The following is a 22,756-nucleotide window of genomic DNA, read 5'->3' on the forward strand; positions in this document are numbered from 1 at the left end:
TTCAAAAACAGACCCAGTTTCATCCAACTATGTATGTTTTTTTAATTAAGGTTGAAAAGGATCTTTTTTTGGGAATAAATTTCAAAACCGGATGATTTTGAAAATTTGTCCAATCATTAGCGGGTGCAAGGTTTAAAATAAAAAATTCTTCAAGGACCCAAAATATAGGACCAATAGGAGGGACAAGTGATGTGTCCCCCTCCTTTTATATAATGAGTTGATCATCATTAATGATAACCAACTCATTATCCAATAAGAAGGGGACACGTCCTCTAAAATTTCACGCACAAATCCCCTCTCTTTTGTCGGAAATTTTTCATCGCGATCAGAGCTGAGATCTTATCAGAGATCGTCACTGGAGTCCTCGGATCTCCGGCCGCTGTCGCCGCCTGAGTCCGGCGATGCGGTGCTCGATTCGTTTTCTAAGAGTTCGGATCTCGCATTAGGAGCAAGTATGTTTTCTTGAATTCGGGGGGATTTTTTAGGGTTTCTGATTCAATGGCGACGAGGAATCGGACGCCGTTGTTCAGAAAGTACAGGGACGCGCTTCGGAGCGTTAGGGTCCCGTCGGTATCGTCGCCTCCGTCTCAATCTGGGCCGTCGACGTCGAGCTCAGGGAACGGGCCGGTGACCGAATTGGTGAGCGCTTCGTTGTTGAACCGGAATCGGCATTATGCTCCTCTTAGTACGGATGATCCAGGGAGCTCTAGGTACTAGTTTGACTCTTTTTGTTGTGATTTTGATGATCCCTAGGATTTACTGTTGTGAATTGATTCGTAGATTTGGATCTAGTCTAAATCATCATTATCCTGTTCATGTTACTTAAAATTTCGTTATATATGTCGAGAAAATGAACTAAATTTTCAATTTTCCATCGGTCAAAGTAGTAATGTATCTTTATTCATGCATACGGATGATGTATAATCGCATATCAAATAGGCAAAAAGGAGAGTGAATTGAGTATTTCAATTTACACCATAGTTACAAAAAAGTAAATATCAATTGGAGAATGTGTAGAGAAGTATTTCAGATTACACCATAGGTAAGAAACAGGTAATAGCAATGTTTTGTACTACTAAATTGAAGAGCATAGAGAAGTATAACACATGATAGAATGGGAGAATGCATTTATAAGTTACAGGCAAAGGTGTCACGACCCCAATTTCCGAACCTAAAAGGAATATTAGAGCCGGACTAAACCTGTGAAAAGTCCTCCAAAATATACATTCATTAAAAGACCACTAAAACAAATCTTTTCATTGAACTAAAACCAACAACAAATATTCTCTATAATCCCAAAAGTCAAACTAAGCCAATTAATTTGATAAAAATAAATATTCCTCAACTCCAAATAAATCTCAACCTAAAGAAAGAATTCTCATTATTACAAAACTCTCAATTCATCAACTAAACATTAAAGACTTTATTTAACCTTCGCCTAGAAGACAATAACAATCTTGAATTATATTCTTTGCTTCGTTCTAAGAATTTGGCAAATCCTCAATTCCACTTAATCCCAAGTCTCTGAAAAGAATGAAAACAACACAATGAGTTCACAACTCAATAAGTGGATAAATTTATACATTAAACACTGGTTTTGCAAAACTAAAATAAATTGACTTGATAAGCGAAATACTAAAATAGTAAAATCTATAATACAACACCTTTAAAATATATACATGCAATGGAAATAAGCATGTCACGTCTCAATGCGGTCAACACTTCGATACTCCGGTTGACTTGGCAAACTCCACTATTATATAGCCCGTGGTCGGGACGATGAGACCCAAACTTGGGCTCTTAGCGCTAAAATAAAAACCTCATAGAGGCACATTGAGCCCTATTTTAATAACTTGCTTATATCCGACATATACCGGTATATTGACTTGAAATGCATATGTTTAAAAAGAAAAATGAACAAAGTTCATATAATTAAGTATGTTATACAAAAATACCAAAGGCCAACCAATAGTGAAATCAATCAACCACATATGCATCTCAACCTACTACTATATGAAAATACATAACAATTGACAAAGAAAATAAGCATAGACTTATACCAAAATATCCATGAACATCACAAAATCAAACCAATCAACAAATGATATACCAATAATTCATACGAAGGATATAATCCATCATGAACAAATCAAAGTATACTTGATATAATTATATAAAAAAATACGCAGCGCACAATGCATAAATTCACCACTTACCTTAACTTGATAGACAATCCAATCCAATTCCCGACGATTCGAGTGCCTCTAGAATTTCCTAAAGATTAAATTCAAACAGCCTTCAATACGATCCTCGTATTAAAATACATTAAACATACTAAGCCTATTCAAAAGATCATAATATATTACTAAAATTTAGCAAACTATTTTCTGTTTTTGCTTGCTACAAAAAGACAAAAGAACCAGTAGCTTCCATCTAAAATCCAAACAAACTATTTTCTGTTTTTGCTTGCTACAAAAAGACAAAAGAACCAGTAGCTTCCATCTAAAATCCAAACAGTTAATATTCTATATTCTATAAGTTACCTGCATACAACCATCAATGTTAAATAATTTATCATTTAAGATGATATAAATTCTATAGGTGTTAAAAGAAACAAGTGCTGCACTATTACCTATAGAAGCCTAAGACATAGTCATGATCTTAGGAGAAGAGCGCTCGACAACGCCGATGGAAAACAAGTAATCAGTTCTCTCGTTCTTTCTTCTCTCACTGATTTACCTTTCTTTTTTTTTTGCGGCGGAACAGGGACAGGAAAAAGAAGAGGAGGCTGACGGGAATCAAAGAAATAGGGTTTTGGATATTTATAAAGGCTCTTTTTACTAATAGAACCCTCAAACAAAATTTGCATAAAAGTCCTCTTACACTTATATTTATAAATTAATATTATTAACTCCATTGTTTGGATATCTATTTAAACAAATAATAACTTAGACTTATCATCACTTAGAAAAATTAGGGATATTACAAAAGGTGTGGTTAGGCATCCAAAGAGGGCAGTGGATAGTAGTATCTCATGGTATACTTCACCAAAACCAAATTATACTATATTAGTCAAAATCAAATACCTAATATACAAGAAAATAAGATCTAATTCGTAAAGTCGCGCCTCCGGTGTTCAAATAGTTACTTCTTTCAGTAGAAAATCCTATTTGATGAGCTCACCTTTAATCAGATCAAATATCTCTCTATAGGCACTTGATTTCAGAAGTGTTAATAGAAAACAGCCATCATACTTGTTTTTATCTTCTTTTTGAATGTAAGATTCTACTACGCAAAACGGCTTTCCTTGACAAGCGCTTTTCCTCGATTCTCGGGTAGAGCATCGATACGGTTGTTCAGAGGATTCTTAGACTTGGGGAAGTCCACGCTGCGGTGGGGCTTTACCGAAGGTTCGGGACCTGAAATTGACGAAGGTTGGAGAGCAATATTACCTGCTATTACCTTAGGCGTTGATTTGACCTTTGGTACCCAAACTCGTTCAGATCTCGGCGAACAATCTTTCTCTACCCTGTGTTACCTACGCATTGAGTTTTTGCCCCCCTTTTGACCCCTGCAGTAGAGGTGCACTCACTGTTGGTCTACCTCCAGCTTGGGTGGATGTTTCTGAAGAAATAGCTGTAGATATACAACGGGCTCGCACAAAAATGTCAGAGTTAGTGAAGGCTCATGCAAAAGCTTTAATGCCTTCTTTTGGAGATGGAAAAGAGGAACAACATGCAATTGAGACTCTTACTCAAGAGATTACACATTTGTTAAGGAGGTCAGAGAAGAGATTAAAGAAACTTTCTTTAAGTGGGACCTCTGAAGACTTGAATGTTCAGAAAAATGTCCAGGTTTATTCCATGTTTGCTATTCATTTTGAGGTTTCGTTAATTCATGTTAGACAGCAAATGCAGTGGCCGCGAGAGTTTTACTGATCAATCTATTAGAAGCTGGTGATCTTTGATGACGGCCTTTTGTTGAAGACAAATTTTTCATGACTATTTTCTCGTGCAGAGATCACTGGCTACTGATCTCCAGAGTCTTTCAGTGGAGCTTCGTAAAAAACAGTCTACTTATTTAAAGCGCCTCCGACAGCAAAAGGAGGAGGTATAGCGAGCTTCCTTTGGTTTACTATACAGGCTTTTTTTGGGTTATTTTTCTATTGTCTCATCAGTTTTTTCATATTTTTTATGCATACAATTATCCAGGGTCAAGATGGTATCGACTTGGAGATGAAATTGGATGGAAAGAAGTCTAGATTCGATGATGATGATGATGATTTTGTGAATGTGGTATGTTATTTGTTCTCTATTTTAATGCGACAGTGATATTTTCGAGTTTTTCTTCTCAAACTCGTCAGTTTATTTTGATTAATTATTATTGATAGGATCATTCAATATCGTTCTCTTGTTGAAGAAATAATATAATGACTAATGGTATTTCTCAGGCCTGAAATGTGTCTGTCCAGATATACAATGACTAGCTTACTGGGTTTTCAAAAGTTTCTTTTGTTTTGTTTGCTTGATTATCAAGTCCACTTTTGTGATGTTTTTTTGGTATTCAAGTATCAGCACTTGTAGGCTACTAAGGCTATAGTTGTTATGGTGCTTAGGATTTGTGCTTCAAGCTTAAATTCAATTTGGGATTTACTAGGTTAAACCCAGTGCTGCAGAACTGTGGGCTTATGCAAACTACAAAAACAGCCTTTGATTCCTTAGCCGGGAGCCAACTGGATAATGTAATAGGGAACAGTCTGAAATATGGAAATGTACATAGATAGTGTCATAGGATTGCAGGCTCGTGACTAATGGATGTTTATATTCATGAAGCTCACAGTGGATGTCCAATACTCCAATATTAGACTTTTTGCTTATAATTTATTGGTTCAAGGCAAATTTAACACCTGAATCCTTGTTGGTAGATCTAATTTATTTTTCAATTCTTGCCTCTTCCTGTTGTCGAACAATTAACTTGGATCTAGGTGTGTGTCCATGTGTCCTGCTAGATTTATTGGCTGAAATTTTCTAAGTACTGTCTCCACGATCTTAGTATAGGCATTTCATCTCTGGACAGTCTTTTCCCCTCCCTATTGTAGTTGTTTGCCTGGCTGAATAGCACTAATCGCTAAATTTTGATGCCTCGGTCTATGAATTTTCTTTAGTTTTCACATGGCATTGTGATGCAGGACGATCATTAGCTGTTGATCATGAATTTTATACATTTAGGACATGTTTGTTTGCACGGAAGTAATTATGAAATAGCTGAAGTAAAAGAAGTAGATGTTACTTCTGCTACTTCCAAGCAAAAAAGTGTGTTTGGTTCTCTGAAAAACTTATTTCCAATACTTCCTTAAATGCTTATGTGGCATTTACGTGTCATCCTTACTTCCAAAATATTTTTCTAATCATCAATACTCAGAAGTAGCTTGGAAGTAGTTGAAATGCATATTAGTTAGAAAATAAATAATTTTTTATTAATATTTTCTTTATTAGTTACTTCTAACAACTTTTCATTGAAAAAATTGCTCTTAATTTTAATAATTATTTTGTAGTAATTTGTGATTGTCGTCGGCCAGCTTTTCTTTGGGATGAAGAGAACAGTTTGTCTATTAATTCTTTGTCTAAATACCACGTTGATGTTACGATCAAAGGAACGAAGGAGGAGGGGAAATTGGAGATTCATAGGAATTTATGGTCATCCGGAGTCTCATCATAGGCGAGAGGTAAATAATTATTTTGAAGCTATGTGGTTGAAGGATGCTTCTTGCTCTCAAGTGGCGAGGGGTCATAGCGGCATGAAACTGGTTGTAACGTGCTAGATCAAGTTAAAGAGCGTGGCTTGGCTTTGAAATTATGGAAGCAACATGTGTTAATTACTTCCTAGTAATATTTCCAAATGTTATCCAAACAAAAAAAGTAAATAAAGAGGAAGAAGTTCTACTTCCATTACTTTTAAAAATATATGAAACAAACAAATAAAATACTATTTTCAGTACTTCCTACTTCATAGTTTTGAAAGTTAATTCTATAACCTACTTCTTACTACCAATACTTTTATTATCCAAACGGGTCCTTACTGTAATCTTTATTATTTTAGTAATATTTGATGTAATCTCCAATTTTAGGTTAAGATCTTCATAGGATTTGATGTGGGATTGTTAGGATCTCTGGGACTTATTTTCTTAGAGTTGTTTCCTTTTTATTAGGATTTTGATTTCCTTTACATGTTTAGTTTTTTTCTATAAATAAGGTCGTCATCCTCTAGGAGGAATTAGAAAATGATTAATGAAAAATTAAGTTGGTCTTGAGCATGTGAATTGTTTATTGGCATGCGAAGCGTCTTTTGGGTGTGAGGGCCGTAGGTGTGATGCCTAGTACTTTTCAAAATCCTCTTTCAATTATCATTCTTGATCCTCCACAACTCATCTCCTCTCCAAAAGAATCCCCACCATAAATTTTAATTTTAAAAAAGAAAAGATTTGTCACTGTTCACGGGTGAACAGCTCTACCACTGTTCACGGCAAATAGTAAAACCGGCTGGTGTTTGCGAGAGGAATAGTAACATTGCTTACTGTTCATCATGGATTTTAACCCCATTCCGCCAAGCTGTCGACGATTTCTCACCTCCAAATCGAGGCCCTCCGCCTGCTCCCCATCACATTGATAACATTTGTACTGAATTATACTGCACCTTTTCTTTCTACAGGGTTTCAGTGATCACCAGATGTCTCAGGTGAAAAAGAGTGAGGCCTTAACAAGAGAGAGGGAAAAAGAGATCGCGCAGGTAATATTTTTGTCATCCCTAATATGTCAGAGAAAATGGGTCATTAAATTAGTGTATCCTTTCTTGTATGTGTCACAAAGATATATGATCCTTCTCAAGTTTACTACCGGTTAACCTAACAATCTGGATAGAATTTGTTATGTAGGTTGTAGAATCAGTGAATGACCTTGCTCAAATCATGAAGGATCTCTCTGTTCTTGTAATAGACCAGGTAAACTAGGACATTTTTTAGAATGTGAATAGAAAATCTGTTGCCCTTCAATGAGCAGGGGACCATCATCGACCGGATTGATTATAATGTCCAGAATGTTGCAGCGTCAGTTGAAGAAGGATTTAAACAACTGCAAAAGGTTTTCTCTCTTTTATTTTTGCATATCTATGTTTTCTTGTTTCGTTTTTGCAGCATCAGCTGTCCTGCACGTGTCTGTTCTTCTATATATGGTTCTTGAACTTTTGTCTTTTCCCATAGAATTGGTAACTGACTCTCACTAATTTCCTTGTTTAAGCCCAATATTTGTGCTGCTCTTGCACCGAATTATAGTTTACATTATAGCTTAAGGACACACCTTTTATATGGACATAAAAGTTAATGTTATACACATTACCAAACACTATTCTTCATCCAGCATAATTTTGGTAGCAAGTGATATTAAAACTTTGAGTTGTCAGTGATACTTAATTGATTACTCTTCGTTTGATCAATTCTCTATTTTTATAATTTGTATAAAACTTTAGGCAGAGTTAATACCCAGTTGAAACAGCTCTATGGGGACCCCCCAAAAGAAACATAAACAAATAAATAAATATTTTGTTCTTGCCAAAGCAGAGTCTGCAGATATTTATGATATCTCAAACCTTCACTAGCGTACTAACATGAGAAATCCTTGCCAATATATGCATGCTTAGAATTTGCTTATCCATTTCTTTTTCTCTGAGACGACTAGTTTCAGCTGAGATTTAAATATCAAATGCAGAGTTGTTATGTCTAATATCCCAGCTTAAATTTGTGTTCTCTATGATAAACAGGCAGAAAGAACACAGAAGAAAGGAGGGATGGTTATGTGTGCAACTGTTCTTGTGATAATGTGTTTCGTCATGCTAGTCCTCCTAATTCTCAAGGCGATACTGTTTTGATACATAGTGATAAATATTATTTCATCGACATTTTCAGCGTTACATATCCCCCCATATTATTTCTCAATCTCACAGATATAGAAAAATTCAAGCTTCGGAGTGCATTAACTGCATGATACATACAAGGAGTGGCTTCATGCTGAAGCCCACGAGGATGTGTGTGTATTGCGTATGTACGACAGGGATTTGGGCATCCTCCACCATATGCATTATGAGGTGGAATCTCCAATTTTGAAGAATGTAGTTTTTGCCCATATTTATAGTTCGCATATCCCATTGAGACTGCTGGCTCTCGTGATGTATATTTTCACTATCTATTCTTTTTTCCCCTCTCTCTCTCTCTATCTGCTTGGGCAATAGAAATATATCTTCCTTGACTACAAAGATGTTTCTTTTTCTTTTTCTTTTTCATATAATTTTGGCATTGATGGGATGTGGAGGCCACTGATGACTGGCGTGATTTGTGTAAGATCTATATTTTTTGTGGTGAGCAGCTATGGTATTGTTCGTTTGAGTTGGCCATGTGTATTTTATGATATGTGCAATGCTTGATGGGTGAAAGCAAGGAAATAAAAGACTCTTGTTTCAGTTTACTTTATTTTGATCCTTCAGGGATGCGATTCTGGAACATCTCCAAGATACAATCAAACTTTATGCCCATTTTTGCATATTTGGTCTTGTATTTCGAGAGAATCGCATATTTTGACCTCATATTTCCTTTAGTTTCTTGCATGATCTTGTGCCTTGTGGATCATTTTGTGAATATTTCGCCAGTGGTTGATTGAAGTGTTTTAGTAGAAATTTCCTTACATGAAGAGTTAATGTTGAATCTTGCCTTTTCTACGTTTTAGTACATCAATCTGCTATTTGTTTCTTTTTACAAATATTATCTTCGTGCCAACTGCTATCTACTTAAGAAAGATTCAATCAAAAACAAAGCTAGACCATCGTTAGATTTTTTTTTTTTTTTTTGTAGAGTAATAATATTAATAACTTACTTCTGACAAATTACTGAAAATTCCAATCTCCTTATTGACGCGTGTTGTTTTCAAATCAGACTTTAGGCCCTTTTTGCCTAGTTACATAGTATGGTGTTATGTCACATTTCTTAATACACGTCTTTAGATTCCCAAGTCAAAGAACATTAGAATGTGAATTATGAATCTTAGTTGAGAGTATTAGGGTAATTGCATTGATTAATTCAGCACGGCGATGAATTTAATGTCTTGGGCAGAGGTAAAATTGAAACTAAGATTGAGCATGATTCTTGGCCGGATATTTGATCTGGGTTCGTATCATTGGTTCTGAAGTGCAGTTGGTTTGCTAATAAAATGAATATTAGAAAAATAAAGTTGGGAGGAACAATTTTTTTTTTAATGGCGGAGGAGCAAGGAGGAAGAGAGAGGGAGAAGAGTCTGTTGTGATTAAAGCAATGTACGTAGAGTCTAGCTAATGTAAAGAGGATCTAACTGATCGTTCAATGGTAATAATAATCTAATGCAGCTATAGAAATAAAGCACCTCTGCTATTTTTGTGCACAAGTTTGACATTTGACTCGTCACTCCTTGTTGACTTGTAGTTAATATGAGTAACGTGGAGGAGAACTTCTAGGGTCGTACTTGATCATGAACATCTATGAAGCTGATGGAAAAATTCTATAGGGCGACTGAAAGACCGGTAATACTTCATGGATCGAAATATTGGGACAATTAAGAAAACATGTGCAAAAATGTGTGTAGCTAAAATGAGAATGTCAAAACGGACGTATGGATTTGCACTAGGAGATACGATCAGGAATTGCTTCCCTTGATGATAAAATGAGAGAATCGACTAAGATTGTTTGCTAGCTCATGTGCAACGGAGGTCACCGGTTAAAAGGACTGACGATGTCATAATCAACGTAAAATAAGGCTGAAAATAGGGTAATTGTGCGTGACTGGAAGCAATTACGAAGGATACGATAGTGATTAAATGAATAGAGGAGAAAACCATTAACAAAAACCAAATAGAAGGATATGCGCTTATAGCTGATGCCAAATTTTGGGGTTTTTGTTAGGAGAGAGAGAAAATGAAGAAGTTTATGTTATGCTTTGGGGGAGAAAAGAGAAGAAAAAAAAAAGAGGCATGCTTTAAGAGAGGGATGGATGAGCGGCGGCTTTCATATGTATCATACGAGAGAGATTGGAATAAATAGAAGCTAGGCAAAGAGTGACTAGACAATGCATGAGCATTGGTAGACAAAAGGTTGTGTAGGCCTCATGAAAAGGCTGTGGATCTTCTATACATTTATTAGGTTCATGTCAAATATTCTCATATTCGAAATATATCCATAGGCAGAAATTACAACTTTTCCTCTTTCTACAATTTACACTTTTTACATTTTTTTTCATATTATATATGTTCTTATTTAATTAGGTTCGGCCCCGTGATGTTTCATAATTTTTAAAGCTGCTTCCCTCTTTCTATATATAATCTTTCTCAATCGAAAAATTCCCCAATGACCCAAAATATTGGACCAACAGGGGGTCATGTGAGGTGTCCCCCTCCTATTGCATAATAAGTTGGCCATCATAATGACGACCAGCTCATTATGCAATAGGAGGGGGACACCTCACATGCCCCCCATGTCGGTCCCGTATTTTAGGTCCTTGTAGCAAAACTCTTCTCAAACAATTCAAAAGGACTGTGTCTCGCTGTTTGGGAGATAGGTGATAACTGCGGACTTTATTATCTCGATCATCTTAGTTTTTTCTGATATTTTTCTTGCTGAAATTGTTAAATCACAAAAGCAGTTTCTTCCATGTTTAGCTTCCTTGCTCTGAAAGAAAGTTTGATTTCCATGTTTCTTTCTCGTAGAGAGGCACGTGTTGACTGTTTTCTCGCGCTATTTTCGGCCTGTTTGCATTTTGTTTTGTTGAGCATTTGTGTGCCCGTGACATGTTACTGCCCTGGTACTGTTTGCCCCCCCCCCGAATCGGGCGGGCAATAATGACTGTAGTGAATGAAAATATGTTGTCCGTCCTCGTTATTCTTCAGGTATCTCACGCTAGTGCAGCTGAATAAGGACAATGAAAATATTGGATTGTTTCAAAAAGTTCTGTTATTTCTTTCACGTCAAACCGTCTAACAAGAGGCTGTTGTAATTAAGCACGGTTGTTATAGTCGTTTTAGTGCTAAAAAAGTAACATCCACTCAGTTTTAGTGCTAGCTCGTCACTTCAAGATAACCAAAGACCCAGCTCGGACGACTCGACACGGTGATATCTCGTGAGGGCGACTCAAAAGGCGTTACGTGTCGACCCCTGGCTGGGTCGACTTCTTGATTAACCTACTCGACTGACCATTCGGCCGATATCTCGTGAAGGCGACTCAAAAGGCGGTACTTCTCGACCTTCTACCGGACGAGTAGAAAGGCGACGACTACCTCGAGCCACCTCCGGCGCACTGACAGCTGACCACCTCAAAATAAATGTCATTAAATGTATAATAGGCGTTGTCATTTCTCTGTCCTCAGTAGTCTTTATGACACATCAGATCACGTCGGCGCCGCACTCCTCCGGTCACTTCATATTAAATACAGAAGTGACCTCCGCTCCACTCATCGGCTGATACCTATAAAGCATATGCTAACTTGGCCGACAGCCCATACTCGGTCGAAGTTACTATCCTACCCCTCTACTACCACTATAAATATGGTTACTATTTTCAGCATAAAGGGAAGATCTTTATCTCTACCCATAGTGCTTAAGAACTGCTATAGTTCAGTTACTTCTCCACTCAAATAAAATTACCGACTTGATTATCTGAGAAACAACCGGAGAACCTAACTCCGCCCTCTTACGATTTTCTACATGTGCAGGGAAGAACATCCCACTTCAGAACCGGACATTTGGAGGGTTAGACGACCCCCGTCAACCAAATAACTTCTCTCATTGATTGTTTAATATTAGCCATCAACAACCATAAAGATAGATTTAACTTTTTAATCCCAAACATCCTCCTAGCAAACCAAATATCACATAAATATCTAGGTTGTTCAGTGCCATTGAAGTACAACATAATATTTACCCAAAGAACATTCGTGAAAGAACAATGGAGGAATAAATGCTCTACTGTTTAGCGTTTGAAAGACAATGACACGTACATTAGGTCACTGCTGTAGGGTCGAAAAATTGATGTTGGATTGAATCTCTTGTTTTAAGAAATTGGTTCGATCACTTGGTACGAAACACTTACAATCACTCACACTCTATCTCGATTACAGAGGAAGAGGAGATTAATTTAGGTTCTCTTTTGTTTAAGGTGGGTTCTAGGTGGCGAAAGGATACATCCCCCGATGCTTTGAGTCGAGTTTGCCTCACGTTGATGATCAGACCAAGATTGCTGGAGCTTCTGAACTTTGTTAACCGGCTAGAATCGAGATTCGTACTCCGGATCAACGTGCAGAAACTTTGATCTCTGATGCTTCTCTAAGTCCAAGTTTGAAAATCTCCAATTAATTGATAATCAACCAACCTTAATAGCTACTCTATACTATTTATAGGAGTTTGAGCACGTAACCGACGTACTACAATCGTAGAGTCGTGGGTGTAACTGATGCGCTGAAATTATTGGAGTCGTGGCATAACTGATTCCTTGAATCTAGCCCATGTGACTGATTGGGTCTTCGTGGCCGTTACAGCCTGATTTAATGTGGGTGACGAACCTCACTGCGTTGGCGAACCTCATCCTTAATGTCGAGCCTCGTTGCGTGGCAAACCTCGTTTTTCAGAAATCTGTGTTCAAACATTTATTTCTCTCAACTGGGAAATGATTTTTCAGAAATTTTTCTCTAACATGTCATTATACATGTCTAGAACCTTGGCACAAAATTTTATAATTTTTGGAGCTGTTTTACTATTTTTAACTGATTTTATAAAACTGGATATACCTGCTACAGTGCCCGCGGTCGGCCGCGCTACAGTGCGGTCGAGTCGTCGACCGATGAACTGTCTGGAAATTTCTTTCGTTTCTTACCTTGCTCGCGGTCGACCGCGATTTTCTTCGGTCGACCGCCGTAGTTCCAACGGCTATTTTTAGAGCCGTTGCAGAGTGTTTTTTTGATTTTTTTTTTTTTTTGCTTTCTCTTGGCTTTGGGGTTTCTATAAATACTCCCCTTACCTCAGTTCTAACTAAGAAATCTAAAAGAATGGTTTAAAATATTTTAACAAGGGTGTAAACTTGTTTAGTGTTTACTTGAGTTTGTTTTAAGAAGCTTTTAAGCATTTGAGTGTTTCAGTTTTGTGAATCAATTCCACAAGAGCTTGAGGAGATTATCTATTAAAGTTTGAGCTTTCAACTATCCTCCCTCCATCTCTTGTTATCAATTGAGAAGTTTTCTAAACTCAAACTCTAGCTTTACATTTATATACTTGTTTGATTATCATTGTTCTTAAGCTAGATTTTATATTTGAGTTTAGTTGATTTGATTTTATCTCATTGTTACACACACCCACTTGATCTTATTGTATTTGTATACATAGTATATTAGGGTTATGAGAAATTGTAACATTGAGTTATGCTTAATTGAGTTCTCCCATTGTATGAGAGAACAAATTATTTATTGCTACATTGTGAGATTGTAAGGTTTTCGGTGAGCTAGAAAACCGAGTGTGTTGTGGAGTTTTCGGTGAACTAGAAAACCGATTGTGAGGAGTGACGTTGTTCGGTGAGCGTTGAAAACCGACACTGTGAGGTGTAAACGTTATTCGGGTGAACGTAGAAAACCCGGTTGTGATAGTGGATTTCTCCCCGGGAGTGGGGAGCGGAGACGTAGGACGGAAGGTCCGAACTCCGTGATCATTTGATTGTGTTTGTGCTTTGGCGTTTATTTATATTTGTGCTCATTGCTCATATCGCCATTGTCTCATTATTTATATGATCCAGTATCTAGCTCATATTGTTTACCCCTTTGTGTTAGTTTCATATCATTGCATATATCTTGTTGTATATATCATTGCATATATATTTCATCATATAGGATATATCTCATTGTTTACATTGCTTATCCTAGCTCATATCATTGCATATATATTTCATCATATAGGATATATCTCATTGTTTACATTGCTTATCCTAGCTCATATATCTTGTGGTATTTCATACTTGCTAGGATAACTTGTTAATTAGTTTTTAATTGGTATATAATCAGATTAGATTAGCATAAGACCCTAATCACCCCCCCTCTAGGGTTTAACACTAATTATGATAGAACTCAAACTCCTAATCATGATATAACTCTAACCCAATCTAATTCTCATGAAGTTACACAAAGAATCAAAGACAAAATCCCAACAATTATACGGGCGACTCTAGAGTTTAGGAGTCTACACGAGTAATCTTGAGATTACTCGTGTAGTTACATGGGTGACCCTAGAGCCCAGATGAAAGTAACCCCCAGAGTTGTTCGTGTTATTACAATAAGTGACCTCAAGGTTACCCATATGGATATACAAACTTCAGAATAACCTGCATAATTACATCAATAGCTCAAGGTACATACATTGTAAATAAAAAAAAGAAAGAAAATTTTCCTTCACAAACCAACAAACAATGGGTAGAGATTCTCATACTAGGGAACCTAGCAAACTAATAGCCTACAGGCTTCCAGAGCTCGCAACTACTTTCTGCAGGTTGTCTATGGGTTTTGATTGAGGAGGTGACGGGCTTGAGTTTGACTGTGATTGGACTCCATTCATTCATATCATACGAACTTGTACGCAGAGCAACTTCTCTGGCATCCAAAAAAAACACCACATATGCAAGTAAACGTGTCGATCTCAAACTGGCGGTTCAACCTGGGAGCCAAGTGTGTGGGGGCCCCACTGGCTATATTTTAATTTTCCCGTCTCCGGTAAAAAAAAAAAGGCACGCGTTTCGATTGAAAACGGTAAAGATTCGCTCGTATTGTAAGTTCTGACTTCGACCACAGGCCTTTTTTTTTAAATTTTTTTTACTTTGCCTCGATTTGAGCAAGGTCACGATTTTGCTTCAATCATTAGAATATTGTTGCTGTTTAGAAACCGGGACAAGCTCTTCTATTACAAACGTGAGATTAGTGTTGTGCGAATCCATAGTCGGTTCGGTTTTTATTAAATTTTGAACAATTGGATCAAACCATCCATTGTTCAGAACTGAACCGAACTGTTGCAAGTCGGTTCGGTTCGGTTCTAACCAATTACCAGACTTCTTCACATACCGAAATAACATTCAAGATACATTCTTCCATTATGATTAGAGCAACATCGTTCTTCTCACAATCTCCTCTTAGGAGATGTTATTTTAAGATTGCATATTATGCTCAAAACCTTTTTAAAGCATCAAGCTATGTCATTGCTCCAAAACGATATATGAACAATCCTGTTATGGTTAGTGAAAAATAGCAGTATGTAGTGCAGCAACCTAAATTCCAATCATCTCAAGCCAAAGAGAATAACTTACTAATAATAACTTACTAGGTAAGGTTGTGAGGCAAAATCCATCTACACAGACTTGATCATCTTCCCCCCCAACGCTTCTCCAAATTGCTTGCGATCACCGCATGATGACAGGATCTGAGCTCCTATCTCGATTCCCCGTGAGGAGACACCAGATCAAACCGTCGTCGGGAGGTGATCAGATCTCAGTCGTTGAGTTTGTCCACGATCGACGAGGAATTTAGGAGAGAGGTTTATTTAGGGGGGTGTCATAATAATTAAGTCTACTCCACGAAAAGATAGAGATCTGGAAAGAGGGTAAGAACGGAGAGAGAGAGAGAGAGAGAGAGAGAGAGAGAGAGAGAGAGAGAGAGAGAAAAAAAAGGGAGAGAGAGAGAGAGAGAGAGAGAGAGAGAGAGAGAGAGAGAGAGAGAGAAGAAAATGAGAGGAAGAGGAAGTGCGGCTAGAGTTTAGGTTGAGATATCAGGGAATAGGTCGGGTTTCTAATGGGGACCGGGTACGGGTTAAAAATTAAAAGGTTATTAGTTGCGGTCGGTTCGGGTTTGAAAAGCTTTCAACCCGACCCGAACCGACCTACAAACAAAACCGACCCGAACTGCTAATCTCGGGTCGGTGCGGTCGGTTTTTCGGTTTGGACCGAACCATGCACAGCCCTACCTGAGACCGTATTCAAGACTCACGCTGATATAAAATTACATAGGCAGGTTTTGATAGTTACGAGGTAACATTTCTTTTAGCAAAACGATCTATTAAGAAAAATAAAACCACGAGATCGGTACATTTTGGGGTGACGACTAACTAGGATGGATCTCATCACACGTGTATCTATTAATATCTCATTTCGCAACGCGAACTGTTTGTCCCGTATAGCTTAAACGCATTTCAACCCTCGACTAAACTAAGGGTCTGTCATCTTGAGCCGATTTGAGTTCAACAGATTAGCTAGGCTAGTTAGTTCATTTATGTCAACGAACTCATATGTGCAAAATTCAGGTCGAAGTATGACAATTAGTTTGGCCCACACTGGCAAGTTGTTACGAAGCCATCCCCACTGAAAAAACACTCAAAAGTCTCCATCCATCCAATCTCGTCGATCCTCATCTCATCCATGACATTATACGCCAACTTGTTTCCATTCTTCCGGCACCGCGAAAAAGATCAGCCCTCTGGCGGTCAACAAGAGCCCATGCCTCTCGATACTCTCAATCCTTCATTATCAACAAACACATTTGACCCTTTTAAAATAAAGTATTGATTGCATATGCGTATGCCTTTTTGTACTATATATGGAGACTTGGTCCCTTATTGTTCCTGAAAATTTTTTTTTATTATTATCTTTTGAGGTATCAAAAGATTCTACTGCATAACACCAAGATTAATGAGATGCGTTTATGTACAGTGGCAAAGCCACGTGCACAACAGTGTGTGCAAATACTCCCACTAAAACAATTCTATTGGAATTATATACCTAACACATATATGACGTTTACTTTTGCAACTTAGTCTTGATATTGACCCCACTTGATCGTAGATGCATGACTACTGCTTTACAATGTAAACCATTTGTAGAATTAAATAGCTTCCCCGGTAATTTTTTCTAGCACTTGATAATCAATTCGAGACTTATATTTTTGACATACACGCTAGCAATGACTTTTCAAAGAGGGACCTTACAAAGATGTCGATGGAAATATGAAGGAATTTTGCTCATCCATGGGTATGTTTGGTTGTCAAATTAGCATTACTGTACCTAAGATTGTAGAAAGGGTATTTTTAGCTATGAATAATGTGAAGGTTCGACGAGTTATGAGAGTGTTTAGGCTCCTCAAACTCCTTTAGATGACTAGTTTCAGAGCCCGTTGTTCTTCCCTAAACATAAAACTCATAAGATGGCGGAGTTGGTTTCTCTAGCTATATATTCCTTCGATGATCAAGTCAGATTTTTTTATCTTGAAGTGGGAAAATGAAAGGAAAATTGTATAGGTAGTTAATCAAAGTTGGCAAAAAGCAAAAGTTATCCTATGCAGCGCAATTCCCGTTTAAAGTAGATCAGAGGGGTATGAAGGTAACTTTGATCGAGTCCAATCAGGCTGCCGAGTCGACAGATACATTCCAGTTGTTGTCTAGGGAAGAAGGTGAGCCATATGGTCATTTAATGAGGGAATGACAGCGAGAGTTTAAAGATAACTAGGTCTGGTGAATCATAAAGACTATGGGGGCTAGAGTAATGATAATTTTGTCAGAACAGTTAATGCGAGGGCAATCAGCTATCGAGGGGTCTGAGGTAACTGTCGTCTCTCTATTTGTTTGGCCACAAACTGAGAAACACCGCTTGTTTAGTCGGCCTCGCAAGTTGTCGGCTGACACAGTACATTGAGTGCAGGTTGTCAACCCCGACTATTTAGGAGATTGCAAATCCCCGATTACTATCCTAAACCCTAACATTCTATGCACTAAATAGTCGGGGTTGACAACCCTGACTATTTAGGAACCGGATTTAAAAAACGGGTCGATTTTTGTAAAAAAACTCAAGGGGGTCGATTTAAAAAAATGAATGAGTTTATTTAGGGGCTGTTTGGTTCGTTTTTTAACTCGATGGAAAAGTTTTACACCGCCTCCCCATCAGATTTTTCGTGGCCACATAGGATATAAGGTTTCTGTCGGTTTTTTCCCATCTTTGGTTCGCTAGGGTTGAAGAAGGGAAACTCGGTGAAAATCGCTGTCACATCAGATTTTTTTCTCTCCCCCAATTCCTTTCTCAACCTCGTGAAATCGACGAAAACTGCAGTAACGTCAGCTTTTTGCCATATAAACAAAAGTTTTCCATTTTTTTTCCATGCAAAACAAACACAAGAAAAATAAATACATTGTTTCCCACCATTTTTTTTGTGCGAACCAAAGCGAAACAATCTATTTCTTGGAAAAGTTTGGAAAACTCAAAACTTGTGTTTTTGTATATGGAAATATATTTCTCTATATCTAAGAAAAGAACCAAACAACCCCTAGAAAATTTCTTCATATAGATATAGATAACAAAGAGACAACTTGTGTTCGTACATCAAAGAGTCTCAACGCCGGCCAGTCGACTTTAAAATAAATTGGAAGTTGGAAAAGTAAAATAAGACAAGTTGCGTGAGGTTTTACTACTTACAACTACGCCCTTCGTTTCATGATGGAGGGCCCGTTATGGGAACAAACTTAGTTTTTAGGGGCCACATTACCCAGTTCAAGTGGCAGGAGGACCGCCCTCTTTTTTTTTTTCTCCTTCCCCTTCTTCTTCTTCTTCTTCTTCTTCCATCGCAAATCTCATTTGGATAATTTTTTTTAATCCTTTCCCCCACCTTTTTCTATTGGCTTATCGAAAACACCGACATCCTTTCAAGTGGTCGTGTTCCGAATTGGACAAGGAAAACCGTCTAACCTCCGTCGGTGGCACTCCGGCCAGCTGACGAGCAAGCTGCAGGGTTTCTGGGGATGATGCCTCCGAAACAAGAATTGATTTTTACGTATATTACCTATGCATCTAAGGTATAGCACTTAGAGCATCTCTAACCCAAAAACTCAAAATGGTACAGTTTTTATACCAAATCACTATTCCATCTCCAACCCACTACACCAAATTTTACAAAAAAAAAATACATTTTATTATTCTTATCTTTTAACGTTTTTATCTATTTAAAATATTTAACAAATTATATTATTATATAATTATATAATATATTACATATAATTAATGATAATAATATATTTTATGAATAAAATAAAAATTAAACGCTAAAAAAAATTAAAAATTATTACTTTTATAAATCCAACTAACTAGTGTTAATTTTTTATGTCCTAATTTATGTGTAATTTTTTTATGTCCTAATTTTTATGTTGTATTTTTTTTAATCTAAATGTAAGTTTTTCTTATCTCTTCATTTTAATGTTAATTTTAATAATTATTTTATACTCTAATTTTATTATAATAGTTAATATAAAATATCTTCATTTTAATGTTAATTTTAATAATTATTTTATACTCTAATTTTATTATAATAGTTAATATAAAATAATATATATTATTAATACTAATTTTATTATAATAGTTAATATAAAATAATATATATTATTAATACAAATATAAAAAACAAAAGCAAATAAATAAAAAAAACTCGAAAACTAAGATAGTGTTGCGTCATTCCTGATGCAACACTGTAGCAACACACTAAGACAGCACAACATATGACGCCCGGTTGGAGAAGCTCTTAGTGTATCTGTACCTCCATTGGTACTTAGTGGAGTTTGTGAACCTGACTGTAGAGGACTTGTGACCTGACTATATAAACTCCAAGGTCATTAATAATTATATTGATTGTCAGGCCTCGTTAAATTCTTAGGTTAACATTGTTTTCTAGATTACGATTATTGATTTAGGTGAACAATAAATTTCGCGTTGGAATTCCTAAGAAATGTTTGGTCCCTAAAAGTTACGATAGCGTGGCCCATTGCCTTTGGCAAGTGGAGCGTGGAGTTGGGCCGGCTCAGAGGGAGCTTTTAGCGGGCAGCGACTTGATATTGACGGGTTAAGTTGGGAGTGTCGGTGACGCCGAAGGTGGGGGGAGGGAGCATGGCTTTGTTTGGTGCGGTCCAATAGAGCAACAACATGGACAAATGAATAAAGAGGTCCATACACAAATTGATTGCTTTCATCTCCAATCATCTCATCTCCTCACCAACCTAGGAAGAGAGATATATGTGATAATAATGAGATATCTAGTGGTCCCAAAAAAAATAATTCCGTAACCAATATGCTAATTTTTAGATAAATAATCAACCATCTAATAGACACGACCCGCTAAAACTTAAATTCTATTTTAGGGAGGGGTGGGCGTGGGCTGGGCTGGTTCAGGCCCATGACCTAGCCCGCCTGGTTCAGGGCTGGGCCGGGCCTGACCTGGACCCGATCGGGTCGGAATGGGCTAGTCCTACTTCTCTGATCCTGGATCTGGGAATGGACCCAGCGTGGTCCACGACCCACCTAGGTGCGGTGCGGGTCTGACCCGGCCCCGGCCTATGATTTTTTGTTCAAATTTTCTTTCCAATGTTTACCTTTTTAATTATATAAAACTTGTATTTACAATTATAAAATAATTTCTAACTTAATTTTTTAGTAGTTTAAATTTGTATTAAACTATTTTTCAACTTGAATTAACCTTTTTAATGCTTCCAGGTAGATAGCAGTGAGCTTAAAGATCGCTGTTTTGTTTCTCAATGGTCCAAAAGGTCAACGACTCAAACACCTATGGTCTTTTTGATTTTGTTGGCAGCTAGCTGCAGACTCAAAGAGCTAAAGGAACAATTAGACTAACCAAAAAATATATCAACGGGCGGGGTAGGTCAGGTCGTGCCAGGCCTGGTCGGGTTAGCGTGGGCCGAGCCTACTTCTCTGACCCCATGTTTGGGGATAGACATGGCTTGGCCCATGACCCGAGTATATTATGGGCCGAGTTGGGCTCGGCCCACTACGGGCTAGGTGGTGACCCATGGCGGGTCGGCCTGTCCCACGCCCAACCCTAAATTTGGGGCGTGTTCGTTTAGTTTCAAAAAAAAAAAAACCATTTCTAGTAGTAAAAAAACCTATTTCTACTCTTTTCCATGTGTTTCTAGAAAGCATTTTTTATTTGTTTGTTTTGGCATGGAAATATAGGAAGGAAACATTTTCAATGCCATTCATTTGTTTGGTTCAAAAGCCAAAAACAAGAAATCAATTGAGATGAAAACATCTCTCTCATTATTCAACTATTATATTTTAGCAATTCACCATATCATTCATCGTTTAGATATTAAAAACACACGTTCCCAAAGCTTTTCCTCCCCATTTCATCACTCTCGGAGAGGAATTTGTTTCCTTCCAAAAGGTGTTGTTTTCCTTACCTTTAAGAAAACATTTCTTAAAAACTTTTGGCGAAACAAACAGAAGAAATAGAAATCCTTGGAATTTTTTTGTGTGCTCCTGACCGTGCCAGAGCCTTTCCAACTCTTTCCGAGGGTTCCCACCTCCCGGAACAAACACCCCCTTAGACGAACCCTGTACTCTCTCTCAAACTATCAGTTGCCCAATATTTTTGCAAAACAAATACTTAGAAAAAGTGTTTGTAGAAGAAAGAATGGGTGAAGTAAAATAGCACATGAAAATGAAGAGGATAGGATGACAATAATGAGTGTTGGTTAGTTAGGATATTGCATAGTTTGATATGACACAACATGAGCGAGAATGAAAGGCCCCTATCAATGGATGCTCATCTGTGGAAAAAAAAAGTTGCCTTACCGCTGCTCACTCACTTTACAGATTTTTGCTCATTTGTTGCGTGGACTATTCTTTGTTGCTTCATTGGCACCCACTGATTAATTGAAGACTTTTCATTTAGAAAAATTCCTCAAGCACCCAAAATATGGGACCAATAGAGGGGACAAGTGAGGTGTCCCCCTCCTATTGGATAATGAGTTGGCCATCATTAATGATGGCCAACTCATTATCCAATAGGAGGGGAACACCTCACTTGTCCACTCTATTGGTCCCATATTTTGGGTCCCTGTAGCAAAGCTCTTTCATTTATATAAATATGCTTATAAGGATTTATTAAAAGTGGCTATAGTTTTGCTTGGTAAACCTCACAAATCAGGGTCAACATTGAAACTGTTTTTGTGTTTTCTAGCCATTTCTTAGAAATGTGTTTTTTATTGTTTGGTCGGGGCAAGAACAACGTCAATTCCTAGAAGATCATAATTTCAATTGTCTGGTTCATTGTCTAAAAAAATAGCAAAACGTACACATATGAAATGCCATCTCAGTCAAAAAATAACTTAAAATATTTTATTTTAACTAGCTTCAACGCATTTCCTCTAAAAAAGCTAGGAAATGGATTATTCCGGAAAAGTAACGTGGGATGGTGTTTTGGAACCTTATTTTTAAGAAAAAGCCTTGAAACAAACATTAAAAGTGACCCACAAAATTGAAAAACTGACAAGTTTTTTTCCTATTAATTATTTTTATGGTATTTTCCATTTTTTTTGGCAGAACCAAATAGCCCCTAGGAGGAATTATATTTGGGAAAAACTGTGCATAACCAGTCTAGTTTTTCCTTGGGCTGAAAAAACTCTTATGGATCAAGGAAGAACCAGTTATCTCAAAAACTGTCATCAGGATCAATCATTGAGACGTTTATCTTTCATAAGTAAAGCATAGTTTAATGTTACATTTTATTACAGTGTCGTAAATTTAATGTTAATTTTGTTGTAAGAAAGAATTAAAAAAAAAAGAGATAACCGACTCTTTCTCTGCTACACAACAGACACTGCTCCCTTTCCCAACACATTTCG

General features: G+C 37.2%; 1 protein-coding gene across 1 annotated transcript; it reads left to right on the plus strand.

Moving 5' to 3' along the window:
• Positions 274–8,513, plus strand: LOC109825504 (syntaxin-41-like). Its single transcript, XM_020392359.1, has 8 exons — positions 274–710; positions 3,578–3,854; positions 4,018–4,110; positions 4,212–4,295; positions 6,709–6,786; positions 6,932–6,997; positions 7,056–7,136; positions 7,813–8,513. The coding sequence occupies exons 1-8, from the start codon at positions 499–501 to the stop codon at positions 7,918–7,920; spliced, it is 999 nt and encodes a 332-aa protein (XP_020247948.1). The 5' UTR covers positions 274–498; the 3' UTR covers positions 7,921–8,513.

The sequence above is a fragment of the Asparagus officinalis genome, chromosome 10 (assembly GCF_001876935.1).
Source record: "Asparagus officinalis chromosome 10, Aspof.V1, whole genome shotgun sequence".
In the NCBI taxonomy this organism is placed as follows: Eukaryota; Viridiplantae; Streptophyta; class Magnoliopsida; order Asparagales; family Asparagaceae; genus Asparagus; species Asparagus officinalis.